At 42.5% G+C, this 23174-nt stretch overlaps 1 protein-coding gene across 1 annotated transcript in view; it reads right to left on the minus strand.

Annotated features, from left to right (window-relative positions):
- Positions 1 to 2747: 2747 nt before the first annotated feature.
- Positions 2748 to 23174, minus strand: part of LOC127415112 (bone morphogenetic protein 1-like) — a 126549-nt gene continuing 106122 nt past the window's right edge. The window contains exons 17-20 of the mRNA XM_051653673.1: positions 20609 to 20736; positions 19192 to 19405; positions 12173 to 12423; positions 2748 to 5999 (exon numbers count right to left, since the gene is read on the minus strand). Coding sequence (XP_051509633.1) covers positions 5862 to 5999; positions 12173 to 12423; positions 19192 to 19405; positions 20609 to 20736 — 731 coding nt within the window. The 3' untranslated portion in view covers positions 2748 to 5861. The remainder of the gene's footprint in view (positions 6000 to 12172; positions 12424 to 19191; positions 19406 to 20608; positions 20737 to 23174) is intronic.

Consider the following 23174-nt stretch of genomic DNA (forward strand, 5'->3'; position numbering starts at 1 on the left):
AGACATCTACGCAACACAATCTACACTTTGAGTCTCTCACCTAAATTTAGACTAAAAACTACGGTCATCTTAGAATTCCACTGTATTTCCACTCTACAGCATAAGATGAACACTTTCATCGTAGGAGATCTCTAACCAACTTCACACTTACTAAAAAACTTGTCTGACTTTCTTTAGCTCTTCCCATCAATTCTGCTTAATTTGTAATGCTGGAAACGGTAGATAGGCATTAATAATGCACTATGGTGACCATACTTAATTGATGATGTGTGATATATAGCAAAAGCAATGCTGATATGTGGTGTATTTGGAAATCCACATGGTCATCAAGATGTTCAGAGCATCTGTACTCCATCTTCTCTGGGTTTGTATGGATTTAAGCTAAGACCTTAAAAAACATTAGGAAAACTGTAGACCCACTGCAAGAAGATTTTGTTCCCATTCTGTATTCAGTTCAAAAATCAACAGTTATATATATACACTACCAGTCAAAAGTTTTGAAACACTTGACTGAAATGTTTCTCATGATCTTAAAAATCTTTTGATCTGAAGGTGTATGCTTAAATGTTTGAAATTAGTTTTGTTGACAAAAATACAATTGTGCCACCATATTAATTTATTTCATTATAAAATTGATGACTTGGACCAAATAATAAAGAAAAGCAGCCAATAAGTGTCCAACATAGATGGGAACTCCTTCAATACTGTTTAAAAAGCATCCCAGGGTGATACCTCAAGAAGTTGTTTGAGAAAATGTCAACAGTACATGTCTGCAAATTCTAGGCAAAGGATGACTACTTTGAAGATGCTAAAATATAAAAGAGTTTTGATTTATTTTGGATTTTGTTTAGTCACAACATAATTCCCATAGTTCCATTTACATATGTTATTCCATAGTTTTGATGACTTTACTATTATTCTAAAATGTGAAGAAAAAAGTGTTTCAAAACTTTTGACCGGTAGTATATATATATATATATATATATATATATTAGTGCCTTGCAAAAGTATTCAGACCCCTGACCAATTATCACATATTACTGAATTGCAAATGGTGCAATGGAATGTCTTTCTGTTTGATATTTTATTTTAAAACAATGGAACTCAAAATCAATTACTGTTAGGTGACTGGTTTTATGTTGGGAAATATTTAAAAATAAAAAACAAAAAACTGCATCTTGCTTGCATAAGTATTCAACCCCTGTGCTGTGGAAGCTGACAGGTTACATCGATGAAAGAAAATGCCCTAACGAGAACACAATTTCTTTACCATTGGCATCCACCTGTGAATCATTAAAGTTGCAATCACATTTTCTGAATAAAAAACCCATTGTTGAAGGATCATTGGTCAGGCTGTGAATCTGAAAGAAAATGAAGACCAAAGAGCATTCCACAGAAGTTAGAGATAAAGTAATAAAAATGCATAGATTAGGGAAAGGGTACAAAATAATATCCAAATGTTTGGATATTCCAGTGAGCACAGTTGGATCAATAATCAGGAAGTGGAAGCTGCACCACACCACCCAGGCACTGCCAAGAAAAGGCTGTGCTTCAAAACTCAGCACTCTAACAAAAAGGAGACTTGTGAGCGAAGCCACAGAGAGGCCAACAATCACTATGAAGGAGCTACAGAGTTCAGTGGCTGGGAGTGCAGTAATGGTTTACCAGTCAACCATATCAAAAGCACAGCATAACACTGGCCTGTATGGGAGGGTGGCAAGAAAGAAGCCATTACTCAAAAAGTACCATCTGAAAGCATGTCTGGAGTTTGCCAGAAAGCACGTGAGTGACCCAGCTGCAATGTGGGAGAAGGTTTTGTGGTCAGATGAGACCAAGATAGAGCTTTTTGGCCAAAACTCAAAGCGCAATATGAAACCTAACATTTCCTATGCCTCAAGACACACCATCCCTACAGTGAAGTATGGTGGTGGCAGCATCATGCTGTGGGGATGCTTCTCATCAGCAGGGACTGTGCATCTTGTTAGAATTGAAGGAATAATGGATGGAGCAAAATATAGGGAAATACTGCAAGAGAATCTGCTTCAGTCCGCTAAAAAGCTGAAGCTTGGGAGGACAATGATCCCAAGCACAAGGCCAAAGCAACATTGGAGTGGCTCAAGAACAAAAAGATAAATGTCCTACGGTGGCCCAGTCAAAGTCCTAATCTCAATCCTATTGAGAATCTGTGGCACTATTTGAAAATTGCAGTCCACAAGCATCACTCAACCAACCTGAACAACCTGGAGCAAATCTGCCAAGAAGAATGGGCCAAAATCACTTCGTCACTGTGTGCAAAGCTGGTACATATGTACCCCAAAAGACTTAAAGCAGTTATTGCAGCAAAAGGTGGCTCGACCAAATATTACAATTATTTCCCAACAAAAAAATAATGTTACCTTACAATAATTGATTTTGAGTTTCAGTGTTTTAAAATAAAATATCAATCAGAATGTAATTTCAGAGTACCATTTGTAATTCGGTAATATGAGAGAACTGGTCAGGGGTCTGAATACTTTTGCAAGGCACTGTATATATATAAACATTCTTGAAAACATTACAAATTACATGATAGAGTGCTTAGACTAGTGTATTCCTTTAACTGTCAGACCTTTTTGCTTCTAACATAGCTCATCTTTCTTACAAAGTGCTAATTGTTAATTCAATTGGTATATTTGGGTTTTTATTCAGTTAATGAAATGGTAAGTCCATAATTCCTGAGTCTACAAGACAAAATGTGACATGAAGCATTTGAAAATGAAAATAACATTTTATGAAATAGATGCACTTGTTAACACTATGTGCAATACATAGGTGAAAATTAGCTATACAATATAAATAAATTGCATCTTTTGTATGCAATTACACATAGCCTTAATTCTCATCCAGTTATCTATAGTTTAGTGTACTTTGAATACATTAATACATATTTACATACATACATATAATAAAATGCATAAACATGTACCAAGTCTAACATGGGAAGGCCGGTCAGGGTGAATAAATCAAGCATACACTATTATGCTGAGGTAACATTTCAGAAAACGTGGTACAACAGATAATTTTAAGCTTGCGTCTCCAACTTTACCCTCTTAACACAATACACTTCTAGCAGGAAATAACAGGGGCAATTAAAACGTTAATAATGCTTAGGAGGATGCGCTTTGATTAGAAAAATGTACAAGTGCTCCTCTACTCTAAAAAGCTATGCTAGAAAGCATATTCAAACACAGAGATGCTAAATTGGGTATAGATATTTTTTAGACAGAAAACAAACAAAAATCCAGTTGAAGTTGGTTGATCGTGTGAGCATTAGGAAAAGTGGTAGACCATGACAGCTAACCATCCTTAGCTTGCAAGAATATATATTGAGCAACTTGTTTGTTCACAAGCACAGTACATGTGGCTTAACGTAAACGGAAGTTGACATCGAAAACTTTTGACAGAAACCAGATCATCAATTTCCTAAAACCTTTTCAAGCCTAAAACATTTCCATTTAAAACCTTAATCCTCATTATTTGCCATCCTGGATTTGACACATTTAAGCCAAACACTAATCAAGTTTTGAAACAATTAAAATCTTGTTTCTTTAAATGATTCAGAGGGTAAGAACAAGAAAATATTCTGAACCTGAGATTAAAAAGGGCTTTAGGTAAATCCACAAAGGCAAATGAGTACGAAATGATGTCATAAAATGAAAAGGAGGCCTGGATTAAGAGAAAGAGAGGTAGGACAGCAGTGATGTAGACTGCATATTTCACCAGGACGATCTTGGAAATAGAGTGCGGTAACACTTCAGATCAAATAACCAACCCCTGTGGACCTTTACTGGCGAGATGTGCACGAACACCTCACGCAATTCAGCACTATTCTGCAGGGATTCTAGCTGTGAAACTTGGTTCGGCTTTTGGATTTGAGCATAGTAAACTTACTTAGGTAAACCAGCTTGGAGAGTACAGAGATTTTTTACCCTTCTCTTTTCCTCACTGACATTAGATATTAATATTGATATAGTGATTTCAAGTGTCCAACAACAAATGTTAGGCTTATTTGTAATAGCACCATTCCTTCACACTCACTATCACACACTGAGGCACAGTATTGGTAGAAATTACCTTTTTACACTTTTCAGTCTTATCAGTTTTGCCAACAGTTTTGCCATTGGGAGCAATAATAGTCAGTGTAAAAGGGCAGGCAGCACCTAGCTAGCAAATATCCAAAGGCATTTGAAGACCAAAAGACCGATGAACATGAAATTCCTTCTACATTCAACACAAACTTATTGACCAAGTTGTTAACCATCAAGGTACTTGTGAGGACAATGAACCTTAAGCCCAAAGTATACTTCGGTCAGATGCGAACGCTGAGCATCCGCATACAGGACACGTGACACAAATCTCGTAATCAGCAGTGCGCGAGCACTTAACACATCTTTGAATGCACAGAATGTGCATGCGGCTTAAGTTATGTGCACAAATTAGTGGGTCCACAAGGTGGCAGCACTCACATTTGAGCCGTTGCTTTCACAAAGAAGCGCTCAAATAAGATCTAATCACTGCTAAACATTGTGAGATGAAAATAAATGTATGTGCAAGTCAAGAACATGTGTGTGAGGAGGCCTGGAGATACCTGCATTTGTATAACTCGAGTCTGAATGAATATAAAGACATCTTTATGGGTCTTAACTCCTGAGGAGAAATAGTCCAGTATCTCATAGCAGTCCTAACGCACATGGGCCAACCACCTGTGTATGCATGCATAGATATATGGACTTTACTTTGACAGGCTCGTGTTTGCATTAAAATGGAAGTATACCTAGGGCTTTAGTCAGAGTAGACGCCATCTTTAATTTGAAGCGAATAAAAACAAGCTTAGACCTAAAACGAGCGATAGACGTACAGTCCGTTCAATAGGTCTTAGATTTTTATCCACTGGAAATTTATGGAAAGACGTATTTCCAGTGTTTTGTTGGCTGAACAATCGACAACAATGCAACCCACTGACAAGACTGTACTTCTAGGGCCGTTGCTTAAATTTGCCAGTGACCAAGACAACATTTTAAGGATGGGCCTCCCGCTGGGTGAGTTTGGGACTGCCGCACACCCAGTGTGTAGGCTTTAACATAGAGGACCTTATTGGAATGGAAGAAAAAGTGAGAGAAAAAAGAAAAAAGTCCTGCTAACTGTACTACATGCATCTCTTTGACATACAGTGTCATTCGTTCATGTAACAAACATAAAACAGCTCATGTTTCAAGGTTGGAAATCCTTTGAGGAACCTGTCTTGAATGCCCTACTCCACTCTTGCACTTATCACTCCTTTCCACTGTTGTATCGATGACTGGTTTGGTGAGGGTCGACTGCTTAGTTCTCCTGCAGGCGGTCCTCCGAAGGTTTGTATTTTCCAAATGCACACTCTCGGCTCATGACAAAAAATAAAAATAAAGGGGTGGGTTCCATGAGGTGATCAGCATCAAGTCAACTACACCCACCTTACCCACCCTCCCATATCATAATCTCTTTGTTTTTGCTCATGATCCCTAAAGTATCCATCAACTGAATACATTCCCCCTCTTCCTCCCTTTCACATCTTGCCCCAAAAGTAATAATAATTAAAAAAAACAAAAAAAAAAAAAACAAAAAAAAAAACAAGGTCTACTGCAGAATGGCTTTACTCCTCACAGTCAGTAGGGGATGCCAGAGCCCCCGTGAACTACTGAGGTGTGGTTGGCATTCTTGCGGCTGATCCGTTGAGTTTGGGTGTTCTTGGCGGCCGGGGGGCTCCGAGCGATGGGCGAGGCCCTCCCCCTGGGGCCCCTTCGCCTCCCCCTAGGCCCTGCATGGCCCCTCCCGGCCACTAGGGGTCACTTTTTACGGGAGTGGAGTGTGTCCTGAAACTTGGTACTGGTGTAACGCACGTGAAAGCCCTTCTTATTGATGGTGTCATCTGAATGGAATTTGATGACAATGGAGTCGCTGGCGGAATAGATCTCCTCGGGAGGCTGGAAATTCAAAAGAAGATATAGGCAGATGTGAACGTACACACACTTTATAGAAACCAGTTATCTCCTGATACATTAAACCAACCTCATTACATTGTGTATTAAAATGCTAGCATAAATAAGAATACTTTCTTAACAATTATACCGATTTAAATTTTCATCCACTTCAGTGCATTTATGTTTGTCCCAGCAGACTTTTAATTTTCCCCAGTGTGTTTAATTTACATATGTCAGTACACTCATAGGGCCTTATTCATGAAACAAAATCAGAACTAAATCTGTGGAACTCGTTCAAAAAATGATTCTTCCGTAAAGTTGCGCTTTTAAGTCAATGGGACAATTTACAACAAAACGAATTTATGAACAATTTACACAGAAATTCGCTCTGTTCGTGGTTCATGAATGAGGCTTGTAGTCTCACTTAGCCAGACTTTTGACAAATGGCATAAAGTCTGGTCCACACTGCAGCATTTTCTGACCAAGAACTGCTTGCTTAGGCCACATCCACACTAACACGTTTTTTTTTTTTTTAAATGCATGAATTTCGTTAAGTGTACCCCTCTCATCCACACTAGAACTGTATTTTTACACACTGTTTCAAAAAAGCTCTCCATTACCGCATACTTTGGAAAACAATGACATTAGAAAACGTCATGGTTACTTGTGTAACCTCCGTTCCCTGATGGAGGGAACGAGACGTTGTGTTGATGTAGTGACACTAGGGGTCACTCTTGGGAGCCTGAGACACCTCTGATCTTTGATAAAAGGCCAATGAAAATTGGCAAGTGGTATTTGCATGCCACACCCCCGGACATACGGGTATAAAAGGAGCTGGTATGCAACCACTCATTCAGGTTTTATGCTGAGGAGCCGATATAAGGTCCGGCCATTTCAGCGGGTAGTTCAGCATTGTGGCAGAAGGACACAACATCTCGTTCCCTCCATCAGGGTTCCCTATCTGTCACTCATTCGACATTGTGTCGATGTAGTGACACTAGGGTTCCCTATACGAAATGCCACAATTGGCTGAACTGTGTTACGTGAACTGGCGGTGTGTGGTGGGCAGACTACTATGTGCCTCATAGCCAGCACACCAGGTCGACACGTAACCTTCCCCAACATAGTTATGAGTGTTGAACGGCCCTTTTTGGGGACAAGTCCACTACCCAAAAGATAGAGACAGGCTTAACCCAGTCGTGGCCTCTTTTCCCCTTCTTTTTTTCCACTCCCTAAAAAAGAAGGGGGATTATCCGACTGGGCCGCCAGGTATAGTCGGTTGGTGTCCCTCCCAAGGGGAAGACACAGCAGAGACCACACCTCGCCCAAAGAGAGGGGGGGATATTTAAGTGGAAAAATACGTCACATGGTCTTTCCAACCACGTGGAGAGTCTTCAAGGTTGATCCTGCCCAATGGGGGAGGAGTTACTACAAAGACTGGGGCAGAGGGGCTCTGCCCAACGGAAGACGCAGTTTGCCAACAGGGAAACTAATTAGCGGAAGATATATAATCGCATGGGGTTAGCCTTACAGGGAACTGCCACATGTGGAGCACCTACCCCAGAACAGGGCTCTTAGTTAGCACGTGTACTGGGCCGGCAGCGAATCTCTCCAAAAACTCGACTGCCACAGGGCTCAAAGGAAGTCAACCAGGGAACAAACTTGTGAACACTACTGAGAATTAATGGCACACATCTTCAGCTCAAAAGGAGGTGGAAGGCACTATGTGCAAGCGATACACCCGACCGGCTATCCCGGGCTTATCCGCTTGTGTTGCGTGCCACTACCTGGGACGAAACCGGTTCCACCCTGAGGTCATAGAACCTTGCACAGGTGTTGGGTGTTGCCCAACCCGCTGCTCTGCAAATGTCCCTGCCAGGGCCCAGGGAGCCGCTACACCCCTGGTAGAATGGGCTTGTAGCCCTACCGGGGGCGGCATGTCCTGGGCAACATATGCCATAGTTATGGCATCAATGAGCCAGTGGGCGAACCTCTGCTTGGAGACAGCGCTTCCTTTCCGCTGTGCACCAAAGCAGACAAAGAGCTGCTCAGAGACTCTAAAGCTCTGCGTGTGATCCAAATAGATGCGTAAAGAGTGCACCGGACACAGTGACGACAGGGCTGGGTCTGCCTCCTCCTGGGGCAGCGCTTGCAGGTTCACCACCTGGTCCCTAAAGGGGTGGTGGGAACCTTGGGCACATAGCCCAGTCGGGGTCTCAGGATCACGTGAGAGTAACCCGGACCGAACTCCAGGCACGTTTCGCTGACAGAGAATGCTTGCAGGTCACCTACCCTCTTGATGGAAGTGAGCGCAGTCAGGAGGGCAGTCTTCAAGAAGAGTGCCTTAAGCTCGGCTGACTGCAAAGGCTCAAAGGGGGCTCTCTGTAGATCCTGAAGAACTACAGAGAGGTCCGATGAGGGAATGAGGCGCGGTCTGGAGGGATTCAGCTTCCTGGCACCTCTTAGGAACCTGACGATCAGGTCGTGCTTCCCTAAGGACTTACCGTCGACTGCGTCGTGGTGTGCTGCTATGGCGGCAACGTACACCTTCAAGGTGGAAGGGGACAGCCTCCCTTCCAACCTTTCCTGCAGGAAGGAAAGCACTGATCCAACTGCGCATCTCTGGGGGTCTTCCCGATGGGAAGAACACCACTTAGCGAACAGACGGCACTTAAAGGCTTACAGGCGCCTCATAGAGGGGGCCCTAGCCTGAGTGATCATGTCTACCACCACAGGGGACAGACATGGAGATTCCAGAGGTTTGGTCGCAGGTGCCAGATGGTGCTCCGTCCCTGAGAAAGAAGATTCTTCCTCAGGGGAATTCGCCGGAGGGGGGGGGGGCTGTCACGAGGAGCATGAGGTCCGAGAACCACGCCTGGGCAGGCCAGTAGGGTGCTACCAGGACGACATGCTCCTCATCCTCCCTGACCTTGCACAGGGTTTGTGCAAGTAGGCTCACTGGGGGAAAATGCATATTTGCGCATGCCAGGGGGCCAGCTGTGTGCCAGCGTGTTTATGTCTCGGTCAGAGCGTACCAGAGCGGGTAGTTGGGAGGATTCTTGAGAGGCAAACAGGTGCACCTGTGCCTGTCGCATCGACTCCAAGTCAGCTGGACCACCTGAAGGTGGAGCCTCCACTCTCCCCTGAGGGTAACCTGTTGTGACAGCGCGTCCGCCATAGTGTTGAGGTTGCCCGGAATGTGAGTGGCTTGCAGCGACTTAAAGTGCTGCTGACTCCAGAGGAGGAGATGGCGGGCGAGTTGTGACATACAACGAGAGCGCAGACTGCCTTGGCAGTTGACATATGCTACCGTTGTCATGTTGTCTGTCTGAACTAACACGTGCTTGCCCTGGATCAATGGCCGAAACCTCCGCAGGGCGAGCAGAATTGCCAACATCTCGAGGCAGTTGATGTGCCAATGCAGTCGCGGACCCGTCCAGAGGCCGGCGGCTGCGTGCCCATTGCACCTCAGAGAGCGAGGTTGGTCGCCGAGCGCGGTTCCTGCATCAATCCCGGGGTGGAACTACCCTCGTGCAGTTCCTTTAGCACCTTGGTGGGCTTGCAGAAGAGCCATGGCATGCAGGGCGGAGGCGGCTTGTCCAGTGGCACCGTAGGCCTTGGCCGTTAGAGACGACGTAAACCTACAGGCCTTGGACGGGGGCTTTGGGCACCCGCGCCAGGTGGTGGCGCTCTGTGGGCATAGGTGCACCGCGAGCACCTTTATCCACCAGGGGATTGCTGAATAGCCCTTGGCCGCCCCACCATCGAGGGTAGTGATTGCGGGGAAGCTAAAAAGATTGGGACCGGGCAGTAAAAAGTGTCTCCCGCGACCTTGTCAGCTCTTCATACACTTCCGGGAAGAAAGGAACGTGGGCGGGGCGTGGCTTTGAGTGGCTGCCCGGGAAAGCATGTCATCATCTCCGCATCAGTCTGTGACTGGGCAATCGTCCCCGAAGGGAGGAGCCCAGCTGAGGCTTCCGACTGGACGAGCCTGCTCTCCGATGCTGCGCTCGTGAGCTCATCACTTTCACGGGCTCCAAATAAGAGGTAGAACTCGGCGTGAGACAAGCCGGCGGACTCATCTGGAAACCCGATTGGGGCAGACGAGCGTGCTGGGGAATGGGAGGTCCGCGGGGGGATACCCGGCAGAGGCGGCCCCATTGGTGTCCCCAAATCGCCCCCAGTGCTAGCCGCGCTGGCCTCATACCCGTGGGTAAGAGGACCGAGGCGGGGAGCCTCTGGGGTGGCTTGCTTTCTTACGAAGGCGAGCTGTGACCACAACATTGCCATGGACATGTCCTCGCAATGAGAACATGACCATCCACGAACGCTGTCTCCGCGTGAGCAGTGCCCAGACACGAAAGACAGTGATCGTGACCGTCAGAAGGTGAGAGATAACGAGCGCAACCAGGAATAACACACAACTGGAAAAGCATCTTTAGAAAGACGAGTCTTTAAAAAGATGTTCCGTGTGTGCTACTCTTTTAGAGAAATATACTCTTTTAGAGAAATATACTCTTTTATTTCTGCCGAAGCACCCTGTGGCATTCTCTGCATTGCACCAGTGAAGGGGGGAGAAGCTGCTGAAATGCACCGTCAGATCCAGCAGAGGTGAATGAACGGTCGTGGAAATTCAGCTCAGGTAGCATGACCGTTCGGCTCAGAAGAGAAAATCTGAATGAGTGGTTGCATACCAGCTCCTTTTATACCCGTATGTCCGGGGGAGTGGCATGCAAATACCACTCGCCAATTTTCATTGGCCTTTTATCAAAGACCAGAGGTGTCTCGGGCTCCCAAGAGTGACCCCTAGTGTCACTACATCGACACAACATCGAGTGAGTGACAGATAGGGAACTGAAAACTTTTAAACTAAAATGGATTGGTGTGGATGTGGCCTTATTTTGTTTGAAAAAGCATTAATTTCGCTATGTTTACACCTCTCATCCACACTAGAATTGTGTTTTGAAAACGCTCTCTATAAAGGCATACTTTGTAAAACAATGATGTTAGGAAACTGAAAACTGAGACAACGGATAAGAATGGATGTGGCCTGAAATAGACCACAATAATAGACTGGTTGGAAAAATATATATTTTTCATTATTTGAAAAAAATTCAAATAATCGGGTGTTCAAAAAACACAAGTAGTAGCAGAAAACGTAGACCATCTGATCAGAATTTTTTCCTGTTCACAAGTAATTAGTGCTAATTATTATATTTACAATGTAGAGTGATTTTTTCACAGCAAAATCATCTAAAATAATCAATAAATTCCCCAGCCCTGCTATTAAAGTAAACAGCAAGACTGCTCACCTGGGGTTTAGAACAGAGCCTACAAAGCCTTGTGAACTGATGTGAAAGGCCTGAAAGAAAAACTAAATTTGCTTGCAACAGAGTGTGTGACTCTTTCCCAACCAAGTCTAAATTGGTTATTTTGGACTGTGACAGCCTAATATGGCAGTACACTTAAGCCAGAGTAGCTTGAGGGAGATTTTCCCTGCTGTTAGTGAATTATCATTTTCTTTGTATTCAAAGCATACACTTAATGGCAGGCAATCAAAACTTAATTGAGACAAATGTGTCTGAGATATAGTGTCTGAGATGCTCTCAAATAAATCTCTCTTCAATAAGCAAGCTGTGCCCAATGGCTAAGCCAGTTTCAGGACAACATCTGATGTACCTCCTCTGAAACCTGCTTTAGCAACTTATTTTACAAATTAAATGAAATGCTGTTTCGTGGCATATTGAACAAACACTCTCTTTGACTCCTTATTATTTTTAACATTGCGTATCTCACATACAGCCCAAATTAACTTTTTTTGAAGATAATACGAGTTGTGCCTGCACATGCCACAACAATGCTAGGGTGTTCTGGATGGTTGCTAGGTGGTTGGTAACTGGTCCAAGTTAAAAGAGCCCAACACCAAGTCTCTATGATATTCTGGTCCCTAGATATGCCACAGACCCTTCAGTTAGTATAGAATTAAAAGTATAGAATTATTTTGTCCGTTTTATTGTTCACCGGGAAAAAATACTAAGTCTGATCAGTTCATGATCAGTTTTGATCAACAAGCTGCACAATTTTAGGTATCATTCATGTCTTCTCAATTTTTTTCTCTAAAATGCTTGGCGTGATGTTATTAGGAACGACAACTGCGCAATAAATATGTGCTTTACCCCTGATCCACAGTAGCGGCCTAGTCTGGGTGATTTGGTGTCCACCCCGTCAAACAGCTCCATGTAATCATAGCCGCAGTCGGCCTCTTCCTCAATTTCAAAGGTCTGGAAGATGAGCTCCACGCCATAACCCTTCTCTGCTGAGATCACCCACTGGCAGTCTGATGCTCCGGGGTAGTTGTTATCACCAAACTGAGCATGGGAGTAGAGTTCTTTCGTTTTGACCTCTGCTTTCAGGCGGCCTCCGCACTCTGAAGAAGAGAGGACAACGAAGTTAACGTTATAACGTAAAGTGTGCTTGTGCTGTCTTACTTTAACCCTTTAAGCACGGATGGGGGCCCGCCAAGAAAAAAATATGAATAAAAATATGAATAACTACAGTCTTGACGGACACAAAATAGGTATCATTTTAAGCTTAGAAGCTGTAATTTACAATACATGTAGGAATTATGACCAAAACTGAACAAGTGCTTTGAAATTTGCAGACAAATCAGAAGTGTTCCGTTTTGATAATTTATTAATAATTTTACATTGCAAAACTGATCAAATAGCCATCCATGTCCTTGGAAAGCTCACAAAGAATAGAATACAACCAGCCTATTTTTTTTTACTCACAGACAAAAAATACAGCGAGTAATAGCCAAGTATATGTCTTTGACATACATGTAAACATTTGTTGCTTATATGCCTATTTTTTGCTTATAACTTCACAAAATATAAAAGTAAAATAAAATTTCACATACCATTACTTAGAGGAGGCGATTACCTTTAAAACGATACCACACACATATCACTAAACCAATTGTATTAGGATTCAGATTCAAAACTCTCACAGTGGAAGGTAAAGTATTTAGGGAACAGGGCACAGAGATAATAACTTCTGAATGAAACAAGCCTATATGACATTTATATGTTACAGGGCACACAAAGAACTGCAAACCTCTTATAATAATAATACAGACATTGGCTTAACTTACCCAAAGAGATGCGCTAAGGTGCAGTAACCCATAACGGTTGCGAGAAACCACAACGCGATAAAGTATTGAATGTCACGCGAATATGGGATGCTTGAGCATTTTGAGCATTTCATCAAAGGACGCAAGTCCTCATCTCACCGTCCGACCTTTTTATGCTTTAATACCGGACACAAAGTCTTCAATACGGGATGTTTGGCTCTCTGCTAAAATACAGGACCCCAAGATATAAGGCGTCCTGTATGGGACGTTGTAATTTCAGCCAAAATACAGGATGTCCCCACTAAAACGGGCAGCAACAACACTAGCAGCAACAAACATTGCATATGCCACCTCTCCCATCTGTAAGCCATTGTCTGTGAAGAATGTTCATATTTGGATAATGCCCTCATGAAAAGCATAATTAATGGAAAAACATCCATCGCTAAAATCTCATGCATGGTGAATATATGCAAGTTTGCTGTGTTAACATGACAACTAATGTGGACGTGATAGCAAAAGCGACTGTCATCTGAACAAATCTGGCCACATATAACTTGTAGTTTGAACAGTCACTCAAAAAAAATTGGATTTGAGGAAAAATCAGATTTTTCCTGCAGTGTGAACAAAGCCTTGGAGATGCTTTTGGACACTAGGATTAAAATTATTTTTGTAATGCTTTGTAATGCTTTTGATTGCTTTGTTGTATCAACACAAAATTTTATTCAGTTACAGGTGAGATGATTGGGAACAAAACAAAAGCAGTTTTTCAGAACTACCTTATTTACACCCTGAGATATATAATGTCAAATCAGAAAAAAAAAAAAAAAGTTAATACAAGTTAATTTTTGGCTCAAGTTTTTTTTTTTGTGATCTTTCAGCAGTTTCTTAGGCTCAGAGTCTAAGACTTTATCATAATCTATGTAAGATTTTTTTTTTTTTAACGTTTTCTTTAAAATGATACCAAACACTTGACCCTCTTTTTTTTTTTTTTTTTTTTTTGTCGAGTTATAAGCCTTTAATTTTGGGCAAGCCACTGAAACAGGGAACCTTTAAAAACACACTTTAAGAACAATTAAAAGGTCAAATAAATGCCACTTGGTTTGGATATTTTATCTAATGCAATGGAATTCAGACAAGCTTTAGTGTTTAAAAGAAATTGTGGCCATTGTACGCACACCTGTAATAAAATTATTTTTATTTTTTTTGCTTGAATTGTATATTATATTCTGTGGGGGGTGGCAGGGAGACATCCCTGACCGCTGCCCCACCACCAGGAGATGTTCTGGGATTAATAGGGTGAAACACTGAAGATAGGTGGCTCCCGGCTGATGACCCTGCAGCAGGTCAGACAAGAAGGATACAGTGCCCGGTTGAGCACCACAGCACTACTGACTCCACTGTTTTGGAGGGGCACCAAGAAAACCAGTACCACCAGCAGGACAGGTCAAGCCTGCAAGGTGAGCCACAAGAAGAGATGACCTTCGATCCACAGACAAGACAGGGAAGACATGACAATGATAAGAAACCAGGGAGAAGGAGCCTAATCCAGTGGCCAAGATCTAACGATAAGGATGCATGGAGCAGACTAGATGAGGACCTGTGCTCCACCTTGGAGAATGCCCTTACTGGAAGGGTGGAGGCCAAGCTTAATATGTTTAGCGATATTGTGTGTGATAGGTAGATTTGGTGAAACAGTAGTAAGGAAGAGTGGTCCAAGAGTGATGGGTCGGAGAGAGAAGGAGTTACTTCAGCTTGTGAAAGAGTGGAGGCAGCTTCGTAAGGCTTGGAGGAAGGCAGAGGAGCAGGAGAAGGAGGGCATGAAGGTATTGTAGGATGGCATAAGGGCTAGATTAGCAGTCTTGAGGAGGGCAGAGAATCCGACAGTGGAGAAGAAATAAGCAGCATGAAAGGACAAAATTTATCAAGGTCCCTTTAAGTTTGCCAGAAACCTGCTGGAAGAAAAGAGGAGTGGTGATGGCAAAAGAGGAACTAGAAGACCACATGGAACAGCAACTTGGTGACCTCTACAAAGACAGCCCGCTTGGCTCCCCTGGATATGTCCCATGACCAGTAGATCCAGTAGAGAAATTTGAAATAGATCTGCATAAGCTGAGTGAGGTGAGGCAGGTTGTAGAAAAAGCCAGGGCAACTTATGCCCCAGGCCTGAATGGGATACCATACAAGCTGTATAAGAAGTGCCCCAAGGTTCTTAAAATGTTGTGGAGACTGTTGAGGGTTGCCTGGAAGAAACAGTGCATACCTGTGGAGTGGCAAAGGGCAGTGGCCATCTTCATACCCAAAGAGCAGGGATTCACCAGCATTTCAGTTTAGGAGAATTAATCTATTGAACCTGGAGGGAAAGCTTTTCTTTTTGGTGGTAGCAAGGAGGATGTCTGACTGCCTCCTGAAGAATGGATACATCAACACAAGCTGCCAGAAGGCAGGCATACCAGGATTTCCTGGGTGTGTGGAGCATGCATCAGTAATCAGTAGTCAGATCCAGTCTGCCAAGTGAGATAAGAAAGACTTGGTTGGACTTGGAAAATGCCTATGGATCAGTTCCACACCAGTTTGTTAGCTATGCACTGGAGTTTTTACACACACATATATATACATATACATATATATACACATATATACGTCATGCAAATACAAATCTGTTATATACAGTGCAAGGGAATGTAATGGCAGAAGAGGTAGGATGTGTTGGATAAATATAAAAAAACTAAACTGTGAATTGCACATAATTATTCCTCATTGGGGAAGTTTTAACTGTTCATGAGATGGATAGCCTGAGGGAAAAATCTGTTCCTGTGCCTGACGGTTCTGGTGTTCAGAGCTCTGTAGCGTCGGCCAGAAGGCAACAGTTCAAAAAGGTAGTGGGCTGGGTGAGTGGGGTCCAGAGTGATTTTTCCAGCCTTTTTACTCACTCTGGAAGCGTACAGTTCTTGAAGGGTGGGCAGGGGGCAACCAATAATCCTCTCAGCAGTCCGAAATGTCCTCTGTATTCTTCTGATATCCGATTTAGTAGCTGCACCAAACCAGACAGTTACTGTCGTGCAGAGGACAGACTCAATGACTGCTGAGTAGAACTGTATCAGCAGCGCCTGTGGCAGGTTGAACTTCCTCAACTGGCGAAGAAAGTACAACCTCTGCTGGGCCTTTTTCACAATGGAGTCAATGTGGGTCTCCCACTTCAGGTCCTGTGAGATGGTAGTGCCCAGGAACCTGAATGACCCCACTGCTGCCACAGTGCTGTTTAGAATGGTGAGGGGGTCAGTGTTGGGTTGTTCCTTCTAAAGTCCACAATCATCTCCACTGTTTTGAGCGTGTTCAGCTCCAGGTTGTTTTGACTGCACCAGACAGACAGCTGTTCAACCTCCCTTCTGTATGCAGACTCCTTGTCATCTTGGATGAGGCAGATGACAGTGGTGTCGTCTGCAAACTTCAGGAGCTTGACAGAGGTGTCTTTGGCGGTGCAGTCATTTGTATACAGGGATACAAACTACGTGATTGTATACATCACGTAGTCTTTCTATTAGAAAGGGGGTGAGGGATGATCAAATTCCATTTGAGGTGGAGGTGGAAAGAATCCCGGTTGTGGCACAGCAGCCTATTCGAAGTTTAGGGAAAGAATACACAGCATATCTTTCAGACAAACACATGGCAAAGTTGGTCCTGAAGCAACTGAAAGAGGGCCTGGATAAGACAGACAATTTTCATCTCCCAGGCAAATTCAAGGTTTGGTGTTACCAATTTACACTTTACCATTGCCTGATGTGGCCACTAAAAATATGTGAGATTTCAGCAGTGGCAGTGGCAAGGATGGACACCAAGGCCAACAGTTATATCAGGAAGTGGCTAGGCCTGCCACGTTGTCTCTCAGATGTAACATTGTTTGGAAGAAATGCTTTACAACTGCCTCTAAAATCACTCACTCTGGGCTACAAGCAGGAAAAGACCAGGCTTGTTTTGGAGCTATGGAAATTGATAGACCAGGCAGTGAGGGCAGGTCAAGTCCAAGTCTGAACAAGCAGAACCTGGAAGGTAGAGGAGGTCGTAAACCAGGTGTTTCAAGACTGAAGCATCAAGATGGTTGGAAGAACACAGTCAGGAAGAACAGGCCTTGGATGAGGGAGGTTCCCAAACTGTGGTCAGCAGCATCCTGAAAACAGAGGAACGCAATGGTAGTTATGGAAATAACTAGGATGGAAGAGGAAGGGTATAAGGTTAGGGCAGTCAGCCAGCAGCAGCAAGGGCGCTGGACCATATGGGAGGGGACATCCTATAGAGTGTTAGGATGGGCTGACCTGTGGAAGGTACCCCAGGTCAGGCTAAGTTTTCTAATAAGATCCACCTACAATACCCTACCAAGCCCTGGGAATTTGTCTCTATGGTATGGCAAAGAGGAGAGTTGCCCCCTTTGTGAGGCCCCAAGAGCAAACTTGCAGCCCATATTGGTTGGATGCAAGACTTCCCTGGCCCAAGGACGGCACAGGTGACGGCATGATCAGGTCCTGCAGAAGCTGTCAAGAGATCCTAGAGGTGCACAGAGTAAAGACAAACAAAGGCAACCATGATCCCAAGAGGCAGGGTGTTGATTTTGTTAAAAAGGGAGGTACCACACAAGGCACAGCACGGAGGGAAGCCAGATCAAGCTTGGCGCCTGGAAGTGATTGTCAACGATGGCCGACCTTGGCCAGCAGCTAAAATTTCCTACCGAGGTTGATATTACCTCCTTAAGGCCGGATGTAGTGTTGTGGTTGACTTCAGCTAGGAAAATAGTAATGATAGAACTTACTGTTTTATGGGAAGAGGGTCTGGTGACAGCCTATGAGAGGAAGAAGCTAAAATATGCTGATCTGGCCGCAGAGTGCATGGAAAATGGATGGAGGACTGCCACCTACCTTGTGGAGGTTGGGTGCCGAGGATTTATGAGAAAATCAATGCAGCACCTATTTAGAGACATTGGAATCGTAGCAGCAGCTTTAAAAAAGTATTTGAAGGAACTGACAGAGGAAGCTAAGAAAGGGAGTTTCTGGCTATGGTTAAGAAGGAAGGGCAAAAAGTGGGGGGTTCAGAAGTAGGAAACTGAGGAATAGGGAACCTGGGTGATATGTGGTGAGGGCTTGTGCTGAGGTAGTATGCCATACCGATCCGGTGGCACCGAGTTACCGAGAGATACGGTGCCGGTGCCCGTGCCAGTAGGCCACTGAGTATGCATCTCAGTGCCAGTTGGACAACAGGCTGGCGTGTATGGTCGTGTCGAGGTATTACGACATATCAAACCCTGGTTGCAAGTAATTTGTGAAGGAAGGATGTCTGGATGGGAAGACAAGGATGAGAGGCATTGGAGGGGATCCGGTGTCCAGCTGCGGGGGGTGGCAGGGAGACATCCCTGATCGCTACCCCACCATCAGGAGATGTTCTGGGATTAATGGGGTGAAACACTAAAGACAGGTGGCTCCCGGCTGATGACCCTGCAGCTGGGCTTAAGGCACTAGTGGTGATGCGGCAGGTAATAATGGCCGGCAGGTTATTACAGCTACCTGTGTATCTGTTTAATATGCCAAGTTGCTGTAGCAAACCATTACAAATCATTAAAACCATTTATCATTAATCAAAATGTCCAGACAATGATATCAACAATGTTCAATCAATAATATCAACAATCATCCTGATCAGTACAAAGCTGAACCAATCATAGTATGATCTTTGATTGCCCAGTTGTTTGGCAGTTATATACAGTATATTTTGATATACCATAAACAGTCTACACTTATGCGAATTAACTATATTAGTTGGAGGAAGAATTATCTTAATTATATTTATTATCATTATTAATAATGTAATTATTTGATTAATATGTTTTTTATGCTGTTATCGCTGTTTAATAAAAGCAGCTTGTGTTGTGCGTTACATTAAGTTACAGTACCATGTTCTTGACACATACATGGCCTCTGATGGCTTATTGCTTGTGTGCTTTTTCTCTAATCTCTTCAGTTTTACATGTGGTCACAATACTTACTGGTACATTCATTTATTTAAGATGTCTTCGCTCACCTGCAGTATGAGAAGCCTCGAAGCCTTTCTTCTGCACTGAGTTATCGGAGAAGAAACGGATGAACATCTTATTGCTGCTAGATATGATAGGTGGAGGTTTCTTGGCGCCACAGTAGCGGCCAAGGCTGGATGCTTTCCCGTCCCGACCATCGTAAATCTCGATGTGGTCATAAGCACATTCCAAATGAGGCTCCATGTCAATTTCATTGAAAGCCTGAAACAGATTGCTCACATTAATATCTGAACAGCAAATTACGTTGTTGCATGGCAACATGGCCTTAATGTTAAACAGAGAAACAGCAGAATTTCGAGAATGAAAAGTTTGCAGCACAAGACGTACTATATACACAACTGAGTCAAAAGCTCAGTCACCAGATAAGCTGCCTTGCTGTCTACAGTTTACATAGGCAGCAATCTTCTTAGGCAGCATATTAACCTCATATGGAAGTGACAGATTTGGAATGCTCTACTAACGCTTGTCATACAAAAAGTGCTCAACTAACTCAACTCAACTAATGCTCATATTGTAGCTGATTCCAACAGAGTCTAATGTTAGTACGTTGCTAAGGTAAGCTAAACAAGCATAGAAAATACACTGCACACACAAATATTGGGTGAAATAGTCTGATTAGTTATAATTAAATAAGATATTGAGCTATTTTACAGATACTTTTCAGTACTGAATGAAATATTGGAATATTTATATCCGACATTTTTAACTAACTGAGCTCTGGGATTGCCTTCTTTGTAAAGGATACATGCAACACCAGAGTTTGGTAAAATGAGGTGCCTTAGAAGGCAGCATAGCTTTGCTACCTACTGTTTAGAGCAATCTTTACATCAGGACAGTGGCTCTGATGCCTTCAAAGGCTGTCAAGGCAGCTCACTAGGTTTTGGAACAGAGCGTTGTCAGGAACTGGACTTTTTCTAGTCCAGTCATGATAAATCTATGTGTTAAGGAAAAAAATACACTATGATATTGAGAAAATATATATGTGCACAAGCATGCAAATATGATTTTTATTACTGGGCTCTCTGGAATTATTGATTTTGATTGTGACATTCCTCAGTCAGATATTTTTGTATAATGACTGCAAAACTCTATAACTGCTGTCACAGGCAACCAATTCCTAAATAGCTAGTTTCATGTTTCTCATATTGTGGTTGGATCACTAAAGTGAATTATTTAAACTCAAATCAATATTTGAAGTCCTTTCCTTTTTTTTTAAGTAGTCATGTATTAAGAAGGATAATGTACAGTCAAAATGAACCCCTTTTTGGCAATCTTTCCAATTTGCGTCAGCATCCTGATCACCCTGTCAGGCTTTATACTGCACTAATGACCGGCTGACTGTATAGTATTCCTTACTTAGTAATTACGAAGGAAGTGATATTGTACTAAGTGGGTATTACATACTATTTTGATCCGATGTCCTGGAGTGGTGGAGAGGGCCCAGGTGCAGGCCTTCTTACTGGGGTATTTATCTGGCCAGTTGGGGCTGGTGATGGTCCCGCTCACGCTGTTCACAATGTGATCACAGCCGGCTGCAAGAGACACCACTGACAGTCAAAAACATGTGATTTCCAACACTCGAATGCACACACAAATATTCACTCACCCTCTCGCTCATCACAACTCCAAACAACGAGAGAGGAAATTTACTGAGAATGAATTGCACCTGCTGATAGTGTTGTTTTAGCACCCGGTTCACTAAAGGAATTATGCAAATCAGGTAACACTGCAAATACACCCACGATTTTGTGCTAATAAGGTGCAATCTATAATAAGCCTTATTAACGTAGACAGCAGGTTTGTTTGCATTGAAAAATATGACACTAATTAACAATAACAATAATAAAGAAAAAAAAAAGACTTCACTATTTCTGTGCTGGTTAGCGTCTTGTTAAAATGATTTTTTGGTAATTAGTGAATAAGATGCAGGTTTTTATGCTGAAATATTATGCATAAAACTTGCAAAACTGTTTAGTTAAATGTTTAGTTGTGTCAGGCACTTTTCAAACACTTTCTCCCTCATTTTCTCTGTACCACTGCCTCTATCTTTCTAATTTTGCACACAGCAAGAAGGCATTCTCTAAAAATATCCAAACACTAGTTAGTGTCAGTGAGCAGGAATCGATGGTTAAGGTTTTTGAGCAGTCTTGTGCTAATGGCTGATGTAATACAATCAGACTGCTGAAATGTACTCAGACAGCAGCAGTCTGCACAGTGACCCTCCAGACACACAGGTAATTCTGCAGGATTTCATGAAACAGCGAAAAAAAAAAAAAAAAAAAAAACCTAAACCAATTTCCAAAGGATTATGTCACCGTCTGAAATTTCAACACTTTTTTTTCCATCTCCAGTATTTGGCAGCCAAGTTCTATTTTCATTTACCCACTTTCTCACTCTCATCCCAGACTCGCAAGACCTTCTTTCTTCTGTGAAACACAAGAATAGAAATTCTGAAGGATGCTACTCTTTTCCATACAATTACAGCTTATAGTAACCACAGCTGCCAAACTCCAAAAAGCACAACGAAAATAGTCCTTATGACTAGCAAGCTAGCTTCCATATTTTCCATTTAAAAGACAGAGATTTAAAGGGATAATTCACCCAAAAATGCAAATTCTCTTATTATTTACTCACCCTCATGCCATCCCAGATTTGTATGACTTTCTTTCTTCTGAAGGACACAAACGAAGATGCGTCCATTCAATGCAAGTCTACAGGGTCCAAAATTTTTAAGCTCAAAAAACACATAAAGGCTGCATAAAAGTAATCCATATGACTCCAGTAGTTAAATCCATATCTTTAGAAGTGATACGATATGTGTGGGTGAGAAACAGATCAATATTCAAGTCCATTTTTGGTACAAATTCTCCTGCCAGCCCAGTAGGTGGCGATATGCACATAGAATGTGAATCAGCAAAAACAAAAGTAGAAGAACTCTTAGGAGGGCTGTTTGAAAGTGGAGTTTAATAGTAAAAAAGGATTTCAATATTGATCTGTTTCGATTATTGATGCTTAAATATTGATGCTTTCGATTGAGTTTAACTTTTATTGAACCCGGAACATTCCTTTAACCCATGTTCAAAGATCAACTCATAGATTTGATCAACTATCTATATTTTTAAGTTGGCAATAAAATATGATAGTAATGGTATCATAAATTGTGCTTCTTTAGCTCAAATCATACAAAAAACACATTATTTTACCAGCTTATGTGTGTTCTCGAGTAAACAGACAGGTAATGTCGCTATCAAAAATGTGGCTCTTTTAACTGTAAGGTGGGACTTCCATTCCTAGAGCCACCATATTTAGTGTTATAATTCATATGATTCTCCCATTTATAAGTATACCAGTGACCCGTCTCATCCTATACTGTCACAGGTCATAACACACCAGTTTGAATATGCAGAATGGAGAATGACTTTCAAGAGCTATGGAGGAGGGGGAAAAATTTAGTTATTAAAAAAATGTATTTCAGTTTGTTCATTTGAAGATATTGTATGGCTCCAGAAGACTTGGAATAGAGTGCAAGAGTTGTATGGACTACTTTTATGGGGCTTTAAAGGTGCTTTTGTCATTTTTGAAGCTGGGCTGCTATGGGCAATATGATGTATGGAAAAGAGCAACATGTACATTCTTCAAATCATCTCTTTTTGAGCTCCACAGAAGACACCTAAAAAATCTTTGAGCAGGGCTGGAACTAACCTCTGCAGAACAGTGGCCCTCCAGTAATGGAATTTAATAGCCCTGGTCCAGTAGAGTAGCCAGAAACTTTTGTGTTGATTGCATGAGATCTGTAAACTTTTTATTTATTTTATTTTTAAATGTAACACTACAAAAGAGAATGGATATTTTAACTATAGTTTTGTAAAAAAACAAAAACAAAAACAAAAAAAAAAACAGCAAAATTTGCGGCGTCTTAGGACTAATGAAAATGACAGATAAAAATAACAGAAATGGGTATTGTCGCTAT

Source organism: Myxocyprinus asiaticus, chromosome 24, assembly GCF_019703515.2.
Source record: "Myxocyprinus asiaticus isolate MX2 ecotype Aquarium Trade chromosome 24, UBuf_Myxa_2, whole genome shotgun sequence".
Taxonomy (NCBI): Eukaryota; Metazoa; Chordata; class Actinopteri; order Cypriniformes; family Catostomidae; genus Myxocyprinus; species Myxocyprinus asiaticus.